We start from the raw sequence: 21,652 nt of genomic DNA, 5'->3' as shown, positions 1-21,652 counted from the left end.
AGAGCTATTTCTAATCCTAAAAGATGATGCTGTGAAAGTACTGCACTCAATATGTCAGCAAATTTGGAAAACTCAGCAGTGACCACAGGGCTGGAAAAGGTCAGTCTTCATTCTAATCCCAAAGAACGGCAACACCAAGGAACGTTCAAGCTACTGCATAATTGCACTCATTTTACATGCAAGCAAGGTAATGCTCAAAATCCTTCAAGCGAGGCTTCAACAACTGGGCCCTGTACTATGCCTCCATTTTTCCTGAGATCTCATAAACTGTGCCTGGCCTTTCTGATCAGGAGCTGGTGTTGGCAAGCCTATTTCAAGTTAGAAACTGCATGATCAAGGCATGGTGATTCTCTAGGGTTGGTTTATGTTCTTCTAGACCTCTAGAGATGCCAAAGAATGTACAGACTATCATACATTTGTGCTCATTTTGCAAGCTAGTAAGGCTGTGCTCAAAATCCTTCAAGTTAGGCTTCTGTAGTACACAAACTGAGAACTTCCAGGTGTACAAGCTGGGTTGAGAAAAGGTAGAGGAACCAGAGATCAAATTGCCAACATTCGGTGGATCATAGAGAAAGAAAGCAAGGGAAATACAGGAAAACATCTACTTCTGCTTCATTAACTACACTAAAACCTTTGACTTTGTGGATCACAAAAAAATGTGGAAAATCATGAAAGAGATGGGAATACCAGACCACTTTACCTGTCTCCTAAGAAACCTGTATGCAGGTCAAGAAGCAACAGAACCGGACATAGAATAATGGATGGGTTGCAAATTGGGAAAAGAGTATGTCAAGGCTGTATATTGTCACCCTGCTTATTTAACTTATATGCAGAGCACATCATGCGAAATGCTGGGCTGGATGATGCAGAAGCTGGAATCAAGACTGCCAGGAGAAATATCAACAACCTCAGATAGGCAGATGATACCACTCTAATGGCAGAAAGCGAAAAGGAACTGAAGAGCCTCCTGATGAGGATGGAAGAGAAGAGTGAAAAAGCTGGCTTAAAACTCAGCATTCCAAAAACTAAGATCATGGCATCCAGACCCTATTTGCCACTTCATGGCAAATAGATGGGGAAAAAGTGGAAGCAGTGACAGATTTTATTTTCTTGGGTTCCAAAATCACTGTGGACCATGACTGCAGCCTTGAAATTAAAAGATGCTTGTTCATTGGAAGAAAAGCTATGACAAACCTAGACAGTGTATTAAAAAGCAGAGGCATCACTTTGCTGACAAAGGTCTCTATAGTCAAAGCTATTGTTTTTCCAGCAGTCATATATAGATGTGAGAACTGGACCATAAAGACAGCTGAGGCCAAAGAATTGATGCTTTTGAACTATGGTGCTGGAGAAGACCCTTGAGAGTCCCTTAAATAGCAAGGAGATTCAATCAGTCAATCCTAAAGGAAATCAACCCTGCATACTCATTGGAAGGACTGATGCTGAAGCTGAAGCTCCAATACTTTGGCCATCTGTGCAAAGAGCGGACTCAATGGAAAAGACCCTGACGCTGGGAAAGACTGAGGGCAGGAGGAGACAGAGGGGGGCGACAGAGGATAAAGATGGTTGGATGGTGTCACTGACTCAATGGACATGAGTTGAACAAACCCCAGAAGATGGTGAAGGACAGAGAAGCCTGGGGGAAAAAAGCAGTGACCGTAATAGCAATGTGTCCTGTAAACCTGTTTTTATTTTAAAATTATATATACATATAGAAATTTGAAGGCGCACAATAAACTGTTACCATGGGTAGCTTTCTAGAGGATGGAATTGTAGGAAACTTCTGTTTTTTATACTACAAATTTCCATACTGTTTTACTTGTTTACAAAGAACATGTATTACTTTGTGATAAGAAAACAAAAAAGGTCTAAAAACAACTGAGAAAAAAGCTTCTGTTACCAATAACAGTAATTTAAAAACAACAATAATACAATTTTGCATATTAGGTAATTTATAGCCTTCCTCAAACCCAACTTGTTCAGAAAATTTCCTTCTGACAGAAAAGCTTCCAGCTGGCAGGGCTTACTAGAGATGGGAAATATGTCACTTCAGTCCATTTAGTCCACTTCAACCAGGGGCAAGATCACTACTGCACTATTTACCATCCCTGGTGGATGATATGTGTCCCTGTGCTCCTGTGAGCCAGGCCAGGGCTCCCCTCACATCTGATGCTTACATGCATAAGTTAAAATAAAATGTTTATCGTATACATATACATTTTACAGGATTTCCCAGATTCTCTGCCTTTTAAAAATTAACCAATGAATAGCAATTCTGATTGTGCTGGAGAAGAGGCTTTTGACTGCATTAAAAGGACTGCACCTCATGGCTAATCAAAGAGAAAAAGGTGTGGCCCCAGAATCCGAATTTCTCAGAGGGAACATCTGCAGCCTGGGTCCAGTCCCACCAGGGAAGATGACCACTGGCCCATCATTGTTGGCACGGAAAGTTGTTTCAACACTGCCTCTGACAGTTGGAGGAGACACCCGCTTGCCCAACTGCTCAGTGATGAGCTGCAGACTACAGAGTGGGTTTTCATCCTTGTAATCCAAGGCTCCAAAATGATTCCAGCTGCTTAGGTGGTCCAAACGTGGCAGAGAACAGAGTATATAATGGATATATAGGGACGCTGTGTTCACATTTTGGGCCCGGAAGGAGAGGGTACAGGTACAGCTATACATCCACTCATGGAGAGTTAAACACAGAAGCTGAGGACGTGGCTCATTCAACCTTAAGAATCTCACTAGGAGGAAAACCCCAGTGTACTGTTTCACTCAAAGATGACTCCACTCGCCCTCTGGCCTTCTGCAGGTCAGATACGCTCAGGCCATTCCCTAGCAGTGGTGAAGTGGCCACCTGGCCCCCACCTCCCTCATCCAGCAGCCCCTGTGAACAGTTTGGAAGCTATGTGAGGGCGACTGGCCCAGGACAGGTTTACACCCAAAAGGGTCTCCAACCAAACCCCATCTCATCTTTGAAGAAAACAGCCTCGTCTACTAAACCCAACACGCGAGGCTTATTCACATGAGTTCCTACAAGTGTTTCTGGGAAAGCCTCATCAGGAATGGTATCATCATGGTCATCGTCAGAATACTAAAAAGAAAGTGAAGTCGCTCAGTCATGTCCGACTCTTTGCAACCCTATGGACTGTAGCCTACCAGGCTCCTCCATCCGTGGAATTTTCCAGGCAAGAATACTGGAGTGGGTTGCCATTTCCTTCTCCAGGGGATCTTTCCAACCCAGGGATCGAATCCGGGTCTCCCACATTGCAGACAGATGCTTTACCATCTGAGCCACCATGGACTGAAGGCGTGGGCTATGCCAACTGAACCATTTCTCACATCTACCCTGGAAGGACAGTATTATCCTATGTTTTAGATAAAGAAACTGAATCTCAGTGCAGTTAAGGAACTTGCTGAAATCTGACAGGCGACAAGCGGCAATCAGGTCCAGAATCCAGGCCACTGCTGACCTGTACCCCCACAAAACAAGCTCCAGCATCAGGACTGACTGGGCTTGGCCCCTTGGTATTAAATGCAAAGCTTGTGAAACACAAACCTCTATGTGTAATCCAGACAGCATTAACAAGTCAAGAACAGCCTCCAAAAAGAGTTTGCTCAGAAAATTTAAGAATAGGTAGAAAAATCATTCAAGAACTTTGTTCTATACTGATGGTAGCTAATAGTGCATATATTTATAATTCAAGCATTATCCAAAATTTCAAGGCTTACAGTTAAGAAGTCAACTCAAGTCTTAATGCAAGTGGAAACTGAGATTGGCTGGCAAAGTTCATTGGTACAGAGAGGCCACAACAGGCCTCCTCTGACAAGCACTGTCCAAGGTTGGCTGCTCCTGCCACTGCTTGGCCTCCCACAGCACAGCCCCAGCAGCTACAGCTGGGAGTGGGAAAGCCCCAGGTCCCCTAGTGTGCGCAACATCGCTTCACCATCCCCACGGCCCTGCACCCCCTCCCCATGGCTCTGTGTTCCCTGGCTGTCAGCACCAAGTGGCACAGTTAGGAAGATATGTTCATAGACCAGAGAGGCTCCCAACGCCCAGGCAAGTGAGAGGCAGCACCGCTTTGTGACAGCACCACACATTTGCCCAGCAGAGGACTCTCCTCTGGAATGCACTGGGGCTACACCTTCTAACTTTATCGACGGAAGTGAACTGATAAGCACCCTGAGCAGAGAAATTAATAGAAGATCAGCTCTTCTCTTGATACCACAGTTATAAACCAACGCTGAAGACCTTTTCCCTAGCTTCTCAACTCAGGGCAGCTGGCACGGAATCTTCTCTTTTTCAACAACATATGTTGTGTAACCAACAAGAGTCTGAGCAGAACAGAAGCAACAGAGTTCATTTTCTTAGTCCCAAAGTCTGGGAATCAGGTGTCAGAGCAGCAGAGAGCAGCTGAGGAAGCCTTAAATTTACAATAATAACCTGAATCCAAGGAGCCTTGGGACCATAAATAGAGAATTCATCCGTCTCCTATGAACTAACATATCTGTAAGTCCTCAGTGGCTGGCAGCACAAATCCCATCTAGAGAAGTCTGACAGATGCTTCAGGCACCTTGGGTTTCTCTCACAGCTATCTTCACCTCTTCCCCACTTGGGAACAACAGGTGGCCTGGGTAAAAGGATGGCGTGATAAATGAGAAGAGTGTATGCTAGTGAAGGGGGAGAGACAACATCAGTATACCAAACCCTCAGCACAGGGAGTGCCAGGCCACCCTAGGAAAGGCAGGTGTGGATCAAAGTTGTTGTTCAGTTATTCAGTCGTACCTGACTCATTGCCCATGGACTGCAGTGTGCCAGGCTTCTCTTTCACTAGCTCCTGGAGTTTGCTCAAACTCATGTTCATTGAGTTGGTGATGCCATCCAACCATCTCATTCTCTGTTTCCCTGTTCTCCTCCTGCCTTCAATCTTTCTCAGCATCAGGGTCTTTTCCAATGAGTCAGCTCTTCCCATCAGGTGGCCAAACTACTGGAGTTTCAGCTTCAGCAGCAGACCTTCCAATGAATATTTAGGATTCCTTTAGGACTGACTGGTTTGATCTCCTTACTGTCCAAGGGGCTCTCACAAGTCTTCTCCAGCACCAATTCAAAGGCATCAGTTCTTCAGCACTCAGTCTTCTTTATGATCCAGCTCTCGCATCCATATATGACTGCTGGAAAAAACCATAGCTTTGACTACACAGACCTTTGTTGGCAAAGTGATGTCTCTGCTTTTTATGCTGCCTCTGCTTAATATGCTGTCTAGGTTTGTCATAACTTTCCTTCCAAGGAACAAGCATCTTTTAATTTCAAGGCTGCAGTCATAGTCCGCAGTGATTTTGGAACCCAAGAAAATAAAATCTGTCACTGCTTCCACTTTTTCCCCATCTGTTTGCCATGAAGTGATGGGTCTGGATGCCACGATCTTAGTTTTTGGAATGCTGAGTTTTAAGCCAAGTTTTTCACTCTTCTCTTTCATCCTCATCAGGAGGCTCTTCAGTTCCTTTTCGCTTTCTGCCATGAGAGTGGTGTCATCTGCATATCTGAGGTTGTTGATATTTCTCCTGGCAGTCTTGATTCCAGCTTCTGCATCATCCAGCCCAGCATTTCGCATGATGTGCTCTGCATATAAGTTAAATAAGCAGGGTGACAATATACAGCCTTGACGTCGTTTCCCAATTTGCAACCCATCCGTTGTTCCATGTCTGGTTCTAACTAACTGTTGCTTCTTGACCTGCATACAGGTTTCTTAGGAGACAGGTAAAGTGGTCTGGTATTCCCATCTCTTTCATGATTTTCCACATTTTTTTGTGATCCACAAAGTCAAAGGTTTTAGTGTAGTTAATGAAGCAGAAGTAGATGTTTTCCTGTATTTCCCTTGCTTTCTTTCTCTATGATCCACCGAATGTTGGCAATTTGATCTGTGGTTCCTCTGCCTTTTCTAAACCCCATCTGGAAGTTCTTGGTTTGTGTACTGCTGAAGCCTAACTTGAAGGATTTTGAGCACAGCCTTACTAGCTTGCAAAATGAGCACAAATGTATGATAGTCTGTACATTCTTTGGCATCTCTAGAGGTCTAGAAGAACATAAACCAACCCCAGAGAATCACCATGCCTTGATCATGCAGTTTCTAACTTGAAATAGGCCTACCAACGCCAGTTCCTGATCAGAAAGGCCAGGCACAATTTATGAGACCTTGGGAAAAATGGAAGCCCAGTTTGGGCCTGACTACCTGTCCTCAGACGGCCCAACAATAGTGCTAGGAACATGGTTCCTCTGGGCTTGCTCCTCAACCAAGCTACCGGCAGGAGACTGAGTTGGTGTCTCACCACGCCTGACCCTGTGCAAGAAGAGCTAGAGGCTGACCTCTGATGTGGGTATTTAAGCACAGAACCCAGTCACTTGCTGAGGAAATGACCAAACAATGTGACCCAAGAACCAGGAAAGTGCCAACTGTGCCCAAGTACCTTCAGGGGCAAGGGAAGAGCAGGTGGCTTGGGAGAGACTGAGCACTCAGGGCAGCGAGCAAAAATTCTATACAAAGACTCTATGGAACAAAGCTCTGTACTATATACAAGCTAGAACTTGAGCACTTCCTTTTACTTAGCATTGAGATAACAGCCCCTTTTTAAAAGATGGAGAAAAAGAAAGATCCATCAACTGACTCCTTACAAAAAAGGAGCTGAGAAGTCTGAAAACATGTAGCAAGTCACCTGCACAGGATGAGCAGGCTCCATTTAAAAGATTAGCCCCTATTTGACTCCCACACATAACTCAAAGGCTCATTATATAGCAAATTAGTCTGAAATTCATCCTGTATCAACAATCTATGTGGAACGCAGAAGTTCCAATTTCCTACCAGTTAAAATACAAGCAATGAGCAAAGAGGCTGGCTTGCTAAAGGTGAGGCAAACATAAGAATGTGAGCAGATCTCATTGTACAGATACTACGTTCTTTACAAACTGAAGGTATGTGGCAACCCTATGTCGAACAAGTCTATCGGTGCCATTTTTCCAAGATTTGCTCCACTTCATGTTTCTGCGTCACATTTTGGTAATTCTCTTGATATTTCATATTTTAAAATTATTATTATATTTATTATGGTGACTTGTGATCAGTGACCTTTGATTTCACTGTTGCACCTGTTTTGGGGCACTACAAGCAGCACCCATATAAGATGGCAAACTAAATCCATAAATACAGTAGGTTCTGACGACTCCACCAACCAGCCATTCTCCTCCCTCTCTCCCTATCCCAAGGTCACAGAGACTTTCTCTTATGTTTTCTTCTAGAAGTGCTATAGTTTTCACTTCTACAATACATCTAGATCTGTGGTGCATTTCTACTCAATTTTTGTATATGGTATCAAGGCTTGTTTTTAAGTCATGTACCCTTTCTCTAGGGCTAAATAGGGCATGCTTTTTTTGAGGTCTCTACTGAACGCCCCCAGTGTTCAACAACGTCTCTCACTCTAACTGGAAAGAAAAACCTCCTGTCTTAAATAGTCCGGCTCATAGCTTCCCAGCAGTTCCTTGCTCTGCCTTTGAATTTTCACCTGCGCACACAGAGACTAACATCTATCAATAGAAAAGGACTTATGGGGACCTCTGAACAAATGTCTTGAGCCTTTCCTCTATGTAGCTCTTTTTTCTCCATACTGTCCCTGAAAATTCCAGCTGCTCTGGCTTCCTCAACTTTGTCTTCTCAACTCAGCAAGGCTGCTGGGCTCTGTTTGGGTTGTTCCTCGCTACTTTGAGACCTGGAAACTGCCTCCAGGAGAAAGCTGAGGGGGAGAACCAGAGGCTCACTTCATTATTTCCTTTCCCTCATGGTTCCTGAGCTACCCAATGTCCAATTTCTGCAAATAGTTGTTTCATATAGTATTTTGGTCTGTTTTCTGATTGCTTACCAAAATATAAGACGAGTTGTATACTGGTAGTCCCCTCACTGGCTAAAGCCTCTTCATCCACTTTTGCACAACTCAAGTGTTAAATTTATCCACATAAGATTCCTCTGGCTTCAATGATATGCCCTCTTGGATTTCAATCTCAAGAAGAAAAGCCTTTGGACTTTTCCTGGTCCATCTATCATGCCTAGAAAAAATAACTGCAATGATGCTCTCAGGGAAAAACCAAGCCTATGAAGGACAATGGGAACCAAATGATGTTGAAGAACTCCATACACAGAAGACATGGGAAGCCCAGAGGCTGGAGGAGCAGTGTCCCTGTGCCATGAACTGCATGCGAACACTGCACACTCACAGTGGGAAGCCCCACTGCTGGAGTAAGACCCACCAGGTCTGAATTCCAGTACCCCACCTGGTGACTGCCTTGCTGCTGCTGCTGCTAAGTCGCTTCAGTCGTGTCCGACTGTGTGCGACCCCATAGACGGCAGCCCACCAGGCTCCCCCGTCCCTGGGATTCTATAGGCAAGAATACTGGAGTGGATTGCCATTTCCTTCTCCAATGCATGAAAGTGAAAAGTGAAAGTGAAAGTGAAGTCGTGTCCTACCCTCAGGGACCCCATGGACTGCAGCCTTCCAGGCTCCTCCATCCATGGGCTTTTCCAGGCAAGAGTACTGGAGTGGGGTGCCATTGCCTTCTCCGACTGCCTTATCGTTAGATAATTCACTAGTTTCTCCAGGTATAAAATAGGGCATACATGAGTACCCACCTTATGTGGTTTTGTGAGAAGAAAATGAGTAAGGTATGTACTAGGGCTTGGCACATAATGAACAACCTATAAATGTGACTCAGTATTGCCACCAGGCCTCTAACTGGCCAAAGCACCTTCAGAGCCTGTGGCACTTACCTCCCACCCAGGGGAGGCTTTAAAAGAAAGACTGAAAACAGACCCTATATTTACATGGTCTCAAAGTATCTCACCACAATTTACTTAATTTACAAGCGGAAAATGTTACCTTCACAGTGGAGAGATCCGGAGGAACCACCTCACCCAAGGTGTCAGGTGTTGCCTTATTCCAATGCTGGGATAAACCAGCATCAGGTGCCAGAGGGTTTGATACACTGAGGAAGTCACAGAAATCCTTGGGGAATATTCCCTCCAAAAAACACGTAACCTGGATGTAATCTTGAGAAAACATCAGACAAACCTAATCTAGGCCATTCTATAAAGTCACTGGCCTATACTCCTCAAAAGTACCAAGGCTAAGAAGATAAAGAAAGGCTAAGGAATGATTCCAGACTAGAGATGTGACAACTGAATCCAAAGTATGACTCTGGACCAGGGAAAAATAGCTATAAAGACAGTGTTCAGGCAATTTATAAAATCTGAATATGGACTGTGAATTGTTAATAGCATACTAATGTTACATTTCTCCAGCACTGACAAATTGTACCACAATTCTAAAAGAGAACATCTGTGTTTTTCTTAGAAAATGCATTCTAAACCATGTGGTGATTAGAGAAGAAAAAAATCTCAGTCTCCCCACCTCCTAGCTCTCTCTCTGACCAGATTCCCAGTAGGGGACAAGTTTCGCCTTGGCCTTGAGCACCCAGCCAGGGCACCAGCACCTGCTTGGCAGCCAAGTCAGTCCAGCTCAGCTAGTGCCACGCAGAGACCTAACATGTACAGTACAGACTTATGTCCTGCAACTTCAAAGGAGAGCAGTATGGGCTAAGGTCAGGGAGCACCTATTAGAAGATACAGAGAATGTGGCAAGGTGGAAGGAAGGAGAAAAGCATTTAGGGGAAAGAGGACTGTGAGTAAAGGGATGAAGCAGGAATGGGTCTGGCAGGTGTGGGGGCTGAGAGAAGAGCAGCAGGTGGCACTTTGCTGCAGCCCAGTGTTTGCTATCGCGGCTGTGGTCCTTGGCCTGGACTACAGTGCAGACAGTGGTGGCTGGAATGTCTGCAGCACAGAAAGAGCTCAGAAAACAAAGATGGAGAAACAGGTCCAGGAGCCTGGCTGTCCTTCAAGATGTTACCTTAGTCCCAGGCAAAGGAGGACCCATAGTATAACACCACTGGCAGCCATGGCCAGTGGGAGCAAGAATCCAGGAGTTCCTGGTATGGTTCAACGGTTACCTGCTTTGAACAGGGTCAGACAGTGGCCTCTGGCCTCAGCTCTCCTCACCGTCACAACTCACATCACCACAGACCAAAATTCAGCCTGAGACATGTCCATGCTGGCCAGGCCTGAGAAGCTCCACTGCTGGGAGAACAAGAGCATTACAAAACAGCTGCACGCAGGACACTGCTCCATCTGCAGCAGTGGCCCTTGAACTCAGGCAGGTCCTTAGCAAGACTACAGTGCTCGTTGGACATTTCCTCGGAGAGTCTGACCTATTTGGCGTATTAGCAAATTATTTACCTAAACACACGGTGAGAAAAACAAATCACTATGTAATCTGCTAAGCCAGCTGAGGGGCAACTGAACATTCCTGTTTACTCTAATTTCAGGTAACAGAATTGGAATTTTTTTTTTGCTAGTAACTGATGAGATGTCTTACAGAGAATCTGGGGACAAAATTATAAAAGCAGGCCTCTTGCCAGGAAAAAATACATGCATTTACGTCTCCCTACACTATGTCTTCAGGACTCCAATACCCACCCTCACCACCAGCCAGAGGCGCAGCAGAGCTGGAAATAGCAGATCTGCGGTCCTCAAGCCTACTACCTGGAAACCACAGAAGCAAAGGCACGGCAGGCAGGAGCAGCACATTTGTGCTGCAAGGCATTCAAGGGAGCAATGAGTGAGTCTCCATTCCATGCGTGACCTCGATGGAACCACTTACAAATACTTTAGACCCAAACTTGCTGCCCAGATAGAAAACCTGTGCTCGTGCTCTGAGCCTGCCTGGGCCAAGACGCTCCCAGTGCATGTGGGGTTGGCAAGAGGTGCGTGTACGCTGCCAAGGTTCATCTCTTCCTGCAGGACTGCAGCCTGGCTTGTGTCATTTAATCCAGGTGTTGTGACCACCTCACCTCTCTGTCATTTTCATGTTATTAAGCAAAAAAGTCTTCTAAGAAAACAGAAAAGCCTGTGAAGAACACTGATGAGCTAAGAGGTTGGATAAGTCCATGGACTAGAATATAAGCTGGGACTGGGAGGTGGGGGGTAAAGCATTTTGAGAAAGGTAAACATGTAAAAAACGTATGTGTCCCAAATAGAGAAAAGGCATTAGAGTTCTTGACACCTATCACTTGTTAATAGCAAAAGCCACAAACACTCAACATCAAGTCTTTACAAGGAATTTTAGAGCCAAGAAAACACTAGTTGAGCAACCCAGCCAGCTGAGCAACCCTTCCTCCGCCAAGGCCCTAAGTGACACCACACCCGAGGGCAGGCTGAGTCTTGCCAGCTCCTGCCTCCTCTACCAGAAAAGCAGCTTGAGTGGAACCCGACTACGGCGCAAGACACCCTTTAGAATGAAGAGGATGCTCTAAATCAAAGGAAACACAGGGGAGGCCATGTCGCATTGACGGGGCTACAGTTAACTCTGGTGAGAAGCTTTTTCCTAATAGGCAAGCAGGTGATTTCAGGGGCTGGTGATCCCACTGCACCAGTGCAGGAGTTCCAGCATGTACTGAAGACTAGAATTCTCATAGGAGAGGTTTGTTAGCAAAGCCTAAGGTCACCACAGCCTGGGGCCCCACTCAGAGGGGCTAGAAGTTCCCAGGATTGGCCTACCCTCTGGGTCTCTGAGATCACCCGACAGCTGTCCACAACTGAGCCTGAACCAAAAATCCAGGGGTGAAGCATCTCCACTCTGTCTATCTGTGTGGAGTGCAGTGGACAGTCTACAGAAGCCAGTTACCAATAAGGAACTGTTTCCCTTATTAGGTAAAAGCAGTGTCTCCAGTGCCATGCGGCCTGCCTCTACCACTCACAGGCTGTATGACCTTGGGCAGGTTACTTAACCTCCCGGTGACTCAGTTTCCTTACCTATGAGATGGAGACAATATCAGCACCCACCTCTCAAGATGACTGTGAGAACTAATCGGGTTAATTCACGATGCCTGGCACCGAGCAGGCCCAGCAGGTCTGCCCACATCATCGTAACACCTATCTCAGAAGGCACTGCCAATAGAACAGAGGGTTGGGAGAAGGTCACTAGGTCCTGTTTCTTCTCCTACAGCCCCAAAGACACAAACAGCAGACCTTCCCTGGGGGGACCCCATGAGATCTAAAAGGAATGTGATGAAACTGCTTTAAAGGTTCTCAAAGAAACAACCCAAAAGGAGCCTGAGGTGAATGCAGAACCTGACTTGCCACCCAATGATTTAATTCAAGACCCTTTTTAAGTGTAAGCTGTAGAAAATAGGCCTGAAAATGAAAAAAAAAAAAAAGGCAGCTCTCTGGAACCCCTCCAAATGCACTGCCTCGTTTTCTGGGAGCCTCTGCCCCCACTATCTCCAGCCCCCAGAACCTATGGCCACGCCCGTGATCTCCTATCTGGACCTTGTTCTCACCATTCCCTGTGTATCCAGAGCCCCTCACCTCTCCTTCACTTTCAGTGTTGGGACCAAGCAGGTCTTCCTCAGGGACACTTCCCAAGGTCTCCTGGCAGAAACTCTCATCCCTCCTCTCAAGCCTGTTCAAACGTCAATAGCCCTCTTCACGCTGCACTGGGATAACCCACCAGGGCTCCCACAGTCCACTCCAGCTGTGAGCCCCTCAGGGACAGGGGACTAGGTCTCAGCTCTTCTTTGTCAAGGCAGCACCCAACACCACTCCTGGCACCCAGGTCTTTATTTAACAGATCCATTCTACTAGGGTCCACAGAGAGTCTGCTGAGTAATCCACAAACTGAACAAACGTAGTTAACAGGGGCAATTTTGCCCCCCACGGGTCAATGGCAGTATCTGGAGATATTTTGGGGCTGTCACAATGGGGTGGCGGTGGGGGAGCTACTGGCATCCAGTGGATTGAGGCTGGAGAGGCTGTTAAACATCCTACAATGCAGAGAACAGCCCCCCAAACCAAGAATTACCTGGCACAAGGTATCAATGGTGTCAAGTTGAAAAACCCTGGGTTAGATGGATAACTTCTGAGTAGTAGCATGAACTAAAACAGGTGTACAGACCACTTCTACATATACACGAAGAAAAGGATAACTCTTAAGGGTCATCCCCAACTCTTGTGATTATTAACTATTCTCCTTATAGTCATACAGCACCAGGGAAACAAATTCTGTGAAACCTTGAGGTTACCTGAAATCACCAACGGCCCTGGAAATCCCTCCTCACCAGTCACAGAATGGACTCATGTTCGGCTCCCCTGGGTCCCCGGGAGGCTGTGCCTCAGACGCTAGACCCTGATCCCAGGGGGGGCTCGCTATCCCAGCACAGCCAGGGAAACCCTTCACAAAGGCCCAGGCCAGAAAAGCAAACATAAGATGTAACTCAAATGTACATGAAAGGACTGGTAGGTCATTTCAAATTTACATGCTTCATGTTATCAACAGCCACAAAACAGTCCGAAGTTCCATATAATACTCTGGACATTAAGAAGAATTATTAAGAAAGAAACTCGGAATTATCCCAACAGGAAAAAAGAATGAGGTGAAGTAGACAGGGAAAGAGTAATTAGAAGCGTGCCTGTGGAAAGAAGGCAGGGGAAGTGGCTGAGAACTACTCGGGCCTGAGGGACCTGGCTCACATCTCAGCTCTGTACCTATGGACAGGGGCCCAGTGCTCCACACTTCACCTGCTCACTGTCCTTGGTTGCGAAGGGAAAACAACCAAGGTTCCTGTGCAGCACGTTAAGAGCTGAGCACAAAAGCCAGCACACTAGGGGCTCAGCAAAGAGCCAGCTGCAGGAATGCAGGCTCCAGTGGCCAGTGCCACCACCTGCTACCATGAGACCTGGGGCGATGAAGTCAGGGACTCTGACCTTGTCACCTGTAAATGGGCTGTCCCAATCCACCCACTGCCCACTCACGGCCCACGTGAGACTCCACAGGCAGAAACTCAAGAAGAAGAAGGAAGGAGATTATTACTTACACCAAAGCTACCCGGTCTGGATGCACGCTAACTTGCAACGAGCAATCACTGTGTTGGCTGGGTTACAATTTTTCACTACTGGTTCGTTCAGGTTTTACTACTAAAAGTTTGTTCAGGTTTTTCTGTATGCTCTTACAGGAAAAACTGAATGAATTTTTTGGCTAAACTGATTTCACACCGTTTAAAAGAGGGCTAAAGGTAAAGATGTTGAGTAAACAAGACAGAAAGGAAAATGTTTAACCTGATTCAGAAAACAAGTTATTTCAGCACTTGTGAGATGTTCTTAACTGAACTCTGAATGAGAACACTGTAATAACAATGAGGATTATGATACCCCCTCCCACTACAAAGGGCCCAACATGTGCCTGGCACTGATCCAGCTTCCTTACACACACTCTTTCTAATTCCCACGTTCCCAGAAAAATCATCCATCCCATCTTGCTGGGGAAGAAACCAAAGCTTCGAGATATATGTGGGCTGCTCAAGGGCAGTGAAAGTGAGTCACTCTGTCATGTCAACTCTGCGATCCAGGCCAGAACACTGGAGTGGGGAGCCTTTCCCTTCTCTGGGGATCTTCCCAACCCAGGGATCAAACCCAGGTCTCCTGCATTGCAGGCAGATTCTTTACCAACTGAGCCATCAGGGAAGCCCATAAAGACAGATTAAAAGAGGAGAATCCTGCAGAGAGGAGAATCCAGGGATCAAACCCAGGTCTCCTGCACTGCAGGCGGATTCTTTACCAGCTGAGCCACAAGGTTCCCTGATAGCTCAGTTGATAAAGAATCCACCTGCAATGCAGGAGACCCCAGTTTGATTCCTGGGTTGGGGAAATCAACTGCAGAAGAGATAGACAACCCACTCCAGTATTCTTAGGCTTTCCCTGTGGCTCAGCTGGTAAAGAATCCGCCCACAATGTGGGAGATCTGGGTTCGATCCATGGGTTGGGAAGATCCCCTGGAGAAGGGAAAAACTACCCACACCAGTATTCTGGCCCAGAGAATTCCATGGACTGTACAGTCCATGGGGTCTCAAAGAGTTGGACATGACTGAGCCACTTTCACTTTTTCACTTCAAGGGCAGTATGTGGCAGAGGCAGGCATGAAAGCCAGGTCAGATGGATTCCAGAGCCAGGGATCCTGCTATTTTTAACTATTTGTAAAATTTCTTCAACAGGAGACTTCATGGAAGTACTAAACTAATTGCAAAGGATTTTAAACAGCTCATTAATGCAGCAGAGGCTTGACAGGCCCCTATAGGGCAACACGAAAAACAGAGGCATTTAAAAGGCTAAAAAGATGCATTTCATTACAACTCAGATTATCCCCTAATTCAGACAACTCCCTTTTGCCCCAATTTTACTCCAAACTGGTGAAGTTTCATTATAAATAAAGGAGTAGGGCTTCCCTGGTGGCTCAATGGTAAAGAATCTGCCTGTCAAGGCAGGGGACATGGGCTGGATCCCAGGTCTGGGAAGATCATACATACCTCAGAGCAACTAAGCTGGTGTGCCACAACTATTGAGCCTGTGCTCTAGAGGCCAGGTGCCGAAACTATTGAGCCCATGTGTCACAACTACTGAAGCCCGTGCTCCCTAGAGCCCAGGCTCTGCAACAAGAGAAGCCACGGCAATGAGAAGCCTAAGCACCACAACTAGAGAGTAACCCCTGCTTCCTGCAACTAGAGAAAAGCCCACACAGCAACGCAGATCATCATGGCCGAAAATAAATAAATAAATTTTTAAAAGGAGTAGATCACCATTATTGATAAATGCTACCAGATGAATCAGCATTTAGAAAACCAAAAACTTTCTAAAAATAATGACCCCCCCCCACCCCTCAAAAGAAGCCCTCATCTTCCTTGATGCTAATGTTGGCCACACTTCTTTCCCCCTTGGATACAATACCAGCCTGTGACAGAATGCTCTTCCTGTGCCTTGGCTGACACTCCAGGTGTGGGGGAGCGGGGAACAGAAAGCGACATTATCGAGAGCGTGTTGGGTGACAGGTCCAGAGATGGCACCTTCACACATGAGCTTCAGCACCATTCTAGCCATCACTGAATTTCATTATTTTACCAGAAGTGAAGTGACCGGGGAACAGGATATCCACAAGATCTCTAAGCATTACCGCCACAGAGATAATATACTAACTGCAAAGGGGACAATGTACCCTACAAGGGAGGGAGCTAGAAACACGCCCTCTATGCCCAGTAACCTTATCACTAACCATGGGACTGCCTGATGTCATGTGTTGCCTGGTACCATGTAACATGAAGCATATAGCACTGCTCACACAGTGTTCTTGCTGCAAAGAAAAGTCATCATAAGCTAATGGTCCCACCACACCAAACTCAGGAAAAATAGGGGTCCAGGAAACCCCCCAAACACCTCAATGAGGTAACACCCAGACAACTCCAGAAGATGGGGTGCCATACACAACTGGCCAGGACTCTTCCAAAGGCAATGCAGTAAACAACAACAGAAAATTCATGTGTATGTGTGTATGTGTGTGTGTGTGTACACATGCGCACGTATAGGGGAGATTCTTTCAGCCTAAAAGTGACTTAAAATCATAACCAGGGACTTCACTGGTGGTCAAGTGGTTAAGAATCCACCTTGCAATGCAAGGGACACGGGTTCAATCCCTGGTAAGGGAACTAAGATTCTACATGCCTTGGAGCAACTAAGCCGGCAGCCAAATAAATGAATATTAAAAAAAAAACCCAAAACATAACCAGATGCAATGTGTGGACCTTGATCAGATCAGAGTTTTTGCAAAATCCCAGCTATAAGAGACCTGTGACAATGGAGGAATTTTTGTGTGTTTGTGTGAATACAGATTGGCTATTAGATGATCTTACAGGGTTATAAATTTTCACAGGTGTGATCATGAAACTGTGGTTATGAAGGCAACTGTCCTTATTTTTAGGAGACTCAACTGAAGCTTTTAGGGATAAAGTGTAATGCTGGCTTCAAGTTATCGTTAAATGTATCACCCCCTTTTCCCCAAAAACGTATAAAGAGATACAGTAAATGTGGCAAAAGGTGAACAATTTCTGAATCTGGGTGGAGGGCAGATATGCATTCATTGCATTATTGTCTTTTCTGTATATCTGACATTTTTTAAGATAAATATTGGAAAGGAGTGGGGAGGGGTGATCCCAGGGGAAGGCTGTCCCAACATGCATATATCTGTACAGAACACACAGGGGGGTCAGCTTACTGCTTGACAGAATGGCAGGGACTCTTATGTGAGATCAAGATTTCAAAGCTGGGTAGACTAGTCTGTGATGTTACTTTGGACCTCAGGAAAAAAGCTATAATTTCTCAACGCCAGCAGTGTCCTCATAAAACACTGACACCTTCTCCTAACTGGCTAGTGCCCAAATCTGTCACACAAAAATAGGCAGGTAGGTTTATCCAAACTCTATAAATGTTTTTGTTAAAAGAGCAATCCTGTCGACACTTCAGCCAGGATTCTGATGGTGCACAGTGAAGGAGGCTTGAGTGGGCTTTGCACTTACAGGTCCTGAGAGTAAATAACCCTAGTGCCAACATACACATTGGTCAATAACGACCTTCAGCTGATGGCTGGGCCGCTTGCTTGGGCCAGAACACACAAGGCAGCCCCAGAACTGCTCAGCTCTGCTGTGACTTAATTAAATCACAGACCATAGGTAAAGTCACCAAAACAAGAGGAACTGCTTAGCAGGTAGAGCATGGCAAAGGTCCCTCGTTTAAAGCAATTCCTTCTACTTCTACACCCAAGGCATTTCAGAAACACATCAGAAAACCCAGAGGGGGAAGGCCCTTTAAAAGCTTGTCTCTGAGTTTGTTGGGCTTTCCTTGCACACAGAAGGTACCTTCTCTGAAGCCTCTGGAAAGCTCACCACCTGAACAAGGGGATGCTGACACTGGCACACGCCTGTGGATGGTGGCTTGTATGTTTATGTAGCTTAAAGAATCAGCTATACGTATCAACTATCACATCAACTCCCAACTGCCTGGCCTGAGATGCCTGAAAAGCCCTACAGTGAGCCACGCGTCAGCATGAGAAATCCCCATGAGAATCAAAATCCTCTCCTGAGATATAAGAGGGTGTTCCTTCAGGTAAAAAACACAGCAAGTTGTAAATCGAGAAAAAAAGTGATTTGGGGGATAGAAAAAGAAACATAGAAACAGTGGTCTGACAGTTCACTGAAATCAGGATGTGAAGGGATTGAAAACATTACAGCAAGGCAACTAGAGACTGAAAAGGAGAGAAAAAGTACCAAACATATACAGTCCAAGATTTGCTGCAAGACTTATGAAGGCCAGGTAACCATACTGTATACAGCCTGTCTAGCAGAGAAATAGGTCCATCCTATAGAACAAAGCTGATCCAACAGGAAAACAGAATAGCACCAGCCCTCAAAACTGGGAAGTTGTCAGAAGTGTCTTGAGTTCACCACACAGGAGGAAAGCACCAGAGGAAAATGATTGGAACTCCAAAGAGGACAGGGGCTGTTAGTTTTGACTGCTGAGGACAGACGACTGGTATTAAAAATATGCTTGGGGACTTCCTGGGTGGTCCAGTGGTTGGAACTCTGCCCTTCCACTGCAGAGGGCACAGGTTTCATCCCTGTTCAGGTAACTAGGATCCCACATGTTGAATGGTGCCCCCTCTCCCTCCAAAAAAGAGAGATGAACTATATTTGAAGAAACTAATAATGAAATTGATAAAGAATGAGGTGGCCTCATCTCAACAAACCCAGACCTCCCTCAAAGGGTTACAAGATGAGCAGTCTTGTGGGAGCCTGGCACTCCTGACAGCAGCTGTGCTAGATTGAGGAACAGGTCTTGTGACCAGAAAGACAGCCAAACCCAAGCAGGAGAACCTCCTTGAGACCATCTCTTTCCCCTTCCTTTTCCCCAGCAAAGTTCATTTCAAAATGTAAAGCAGCTTCTAAATGACTCTTCCTACCTCTGCAAAATGGAAAAGCCCTACAGTTCTATTTCAATAGAACCAACAAGTTTAAGAGAGAAGAAAAGTACTTCCCTGTACTGGTCCTGGCCAGTGGGACTCTCCTCGGCCTGCTGTCTGTTTCTAGGTGGGGGGAAAAAGGCTCTCGATTCATGTCCATGCCTGTGTCCAGGGCACTCACAGCTCGAGCCTTTCCAACTCTTCTCCTCATTACCCCTACTCATCATTGTCCCAAGACCTACTACCCACTGCCACAAAGTTCCTCCATGTCTAGCTCACACTGAGCAAAAAAACCCCTACTTCTAGTCCTGCCTTTGCATTCGGAATATACCAACCACAGTGAGATGTGCACTTGTGCTCACACTGAAGATTAAGTACAGAAGTGTTTGTGTCCCTGAAGACTCACAGGGACAGTACTGTCACTCTGAACTTTCAACCTGGCACACTTCTCAGCTGTGAGCAACTGTGCCCTGTCATAATCACATTTCCCTCTCTGAATCACAAGTACCAAACCCCAGGGAATAAGCGGGGCCGTCAGTATCAATCAAACCCATGAAAACAGCCAGGGCTATGCTAAGAAAGGTTAGGGAACAAACCTAAGCCTAGAGTTCCAGCTGGAGGAGAGAGATTTGGGGAGAGGAGCGCAGACCCACACACAAAGTCTCGAACACATACACATACAGTTCATGCACTCAAGTCAGCAGCTGGTTTTGGCTAAGTCGTCACATATTATTACTGTGGGAACAAGTGGGTATTTGTTCAGCGGGGAAAATATAGCAAAGCAACTAGAGATTGAAAAGGAGAGAAAATGTAGCAAACATATACAATCCAGGACTTGCTGCTAGACTTATGATGGTCAGGCAACCAGAAAAAAGTAGTGTCCAAGAACAGCCTCTTCAGGGTTACTTAAAGCCTGGAAGAATTCACCCAAATAAGGAAGGCCTGCATCATAAACAAGCAAAGCTGCAACACCAGCAACTGGACTCCACAAGACACACACGGCTGCAGGCTCCTTCCCAGCTGCTGAGGAGCACAGTTTTTGCAGGAACTTCCCATTCTACACACGTGAGTATAGTGGGGAAGTTTTGAGAAGTCATTTCGGAATGAATACCTCTGTAAAAAATAGTTATAACCCTTCCCTTCCCTGAAATGCAATCACACTTTAATAAAAGGAAGGACGTGCACTAAGGAAACATAACCCGTCACCAGTGGTACACTTGACAACAAGTTGGAACTTGTGGTTTTCCAGAGGGCCTATCTGGGACCTTCTTCCTCATCATCAAACTCTCCAGGAAGGGCCCCTGATGATTTAGCACAGAAATTCTAAGACCTCCTCAGACCCTCTGAGGCTGCTTCTCTATTAAGTTTCTAAAGTTGCCCAAGTCTCACAGAAAGGAAGAATACTTGAAACAAACAAAAGTGGGCTGGGAAAGGGAACAGTCAGGGGAGACTTGAGATGCAACTTGATTAGGAAAGCTTGGGACTGGGATGGAAGAGGTGAGCCCGTTCAGGCAAAGGAGAGAAAAAAAAAGGAGATGCGGGGAAGGCAGTCTGGGTGGGTCCTGCTCCAACCAAAACAGAAAATTAGGCTGAGGGAGAAGGGGAGATGGGGTAGGCAGTACTGGGAACGGAACGCACGAGCTAACAAGTCCGGTATTGCAAGGTGACAGGACAGGATTTACATGCAAACGGGAGATAGTAAATCCTGACGTAAAGGTGAAGAAAAAACAAAAAACTCAGTATCAGACTGGGGGATGGGGATTCAAAGTGTGAAGAGGAAGCTAAGAAGAGACTTTAAGAGGGGGCTGAAAGGAATATGCCACCTGCGGGTCATGGCCGTAGGCTGTCAAGTGAGGTAGCTTTAATTCGCGATGACACGGTTGCAGGGGGACATCTCAGAAGAGAGGCGTGCGTGGTGTGAAGAGAGGAGGAGTGACCCCTGACTAGAGGCTGACGCGCTAAGATGAAGAACTCAGGACCCTGGGTCTGGGGCCAGAGCTCCCCGTTGTCTGGGAATGTCCAGCCTGGGCTCGCGCGAGTAAGGAACCTTCGTCAAAGGGCCCAAGGCCTGAACTCCTCAGACAGGAGGGTCCCGGAGGCCGGTGGGCCAGAAGCTTGAGGGGCAAGGCCTCAGGAAGGGCGGGGGTCCCGGACTCACGCATCAACGTGCTGAAGGCCACGACGCCGAGCAGCCCCTGCAGGAAGATGCCGAAACTGTGCATGAGCGCGCCGCTCTCGCAGCGGCCCGCTCCGGACGCGACTGTGGAGGGCGGCCCTCCCGTCAGTGAGTGGCTCGAGTTCCCGGCAGGGCCCTGCATAGCGGGCCTGGCGAGGGGCGCTGGGCGCCGCCGCCCGCCCGCCCGCCGGGCCTCCCAACCTGCTGGGGCCACGCCACCGAGCCCAGAGCCCCAAGTCCGAGCCCGGAGCCGGTACCTCAGCCCCGCGGCCGACTCAGCGCCGCGCGTAACGTGACGTCCGCGACCGCAGCTCCTGATTGGCCAGACCCGGCGTGGAGGCGGGCCTTGGCCGCTCCCGCTCTACCTCTCGAAGGGCGGGGCTCCGGTCGGCGAGGGGGGCGGTGTCTTGGGTCCTCACCACAGGTAGGACGGACCAGGTGAGGCGGGCTGCTCAAACCGGATTGAGAGTCCCACCCTGGACCCCGAGCTCCTGGTCCTGAGGGCAGAAGCAGGGAATTGCTATTGCTAAGTCACTTCAGTCGTGTCCG

At 46.8% G+C, this 21,652-nt stretch overlaps 1 protein-coding gene across 1 annotated transcript in view; it reads right to left on the bottom strand.

Moving 5' to 3' along the window:
* The window catches only part of STIMATE (STIM activating enhancer), a 54,184-nt gene extending 32,778 nt beyond the window's left edge, over window positions 1–21,406 (bottom strand). Inside the window, exon 1 of the mRNA XM_005896481.2 lies at window positions 21,086–21,406. Coding sequence (XP_005896543.1) covers window positions 21,086–21,245 — 160 coding nt within the window. The 5' untranslated portion in view covers window positions 21,246–21,406. The remainder of the gene's footprint in view (window positions 1–21,085) is intronic.
* Between the last annotated feature and the right edge of the window lie 246 nt (window positions 21,407–21,652).

This window comes from Bos mutus, chromosome 22 (assembly GCF_027580195.1).
Source record: "Bos mutus isolate GX-2022 chromosome 22, NWIPB_WYAK_1.1, whole genome shotgun sequence".
Taxonomy (NCBI): domain Eukaryota; kingdom Metazoa; phylum Chordata; class Mammalia; order Artiodactyla; family Bovidae; genus Bos; species Bos mutus.
Note: the sequence above shows the minus strand (reverse complement) of the source record. Positions and strands in the feature narration are given on the sequence as shown.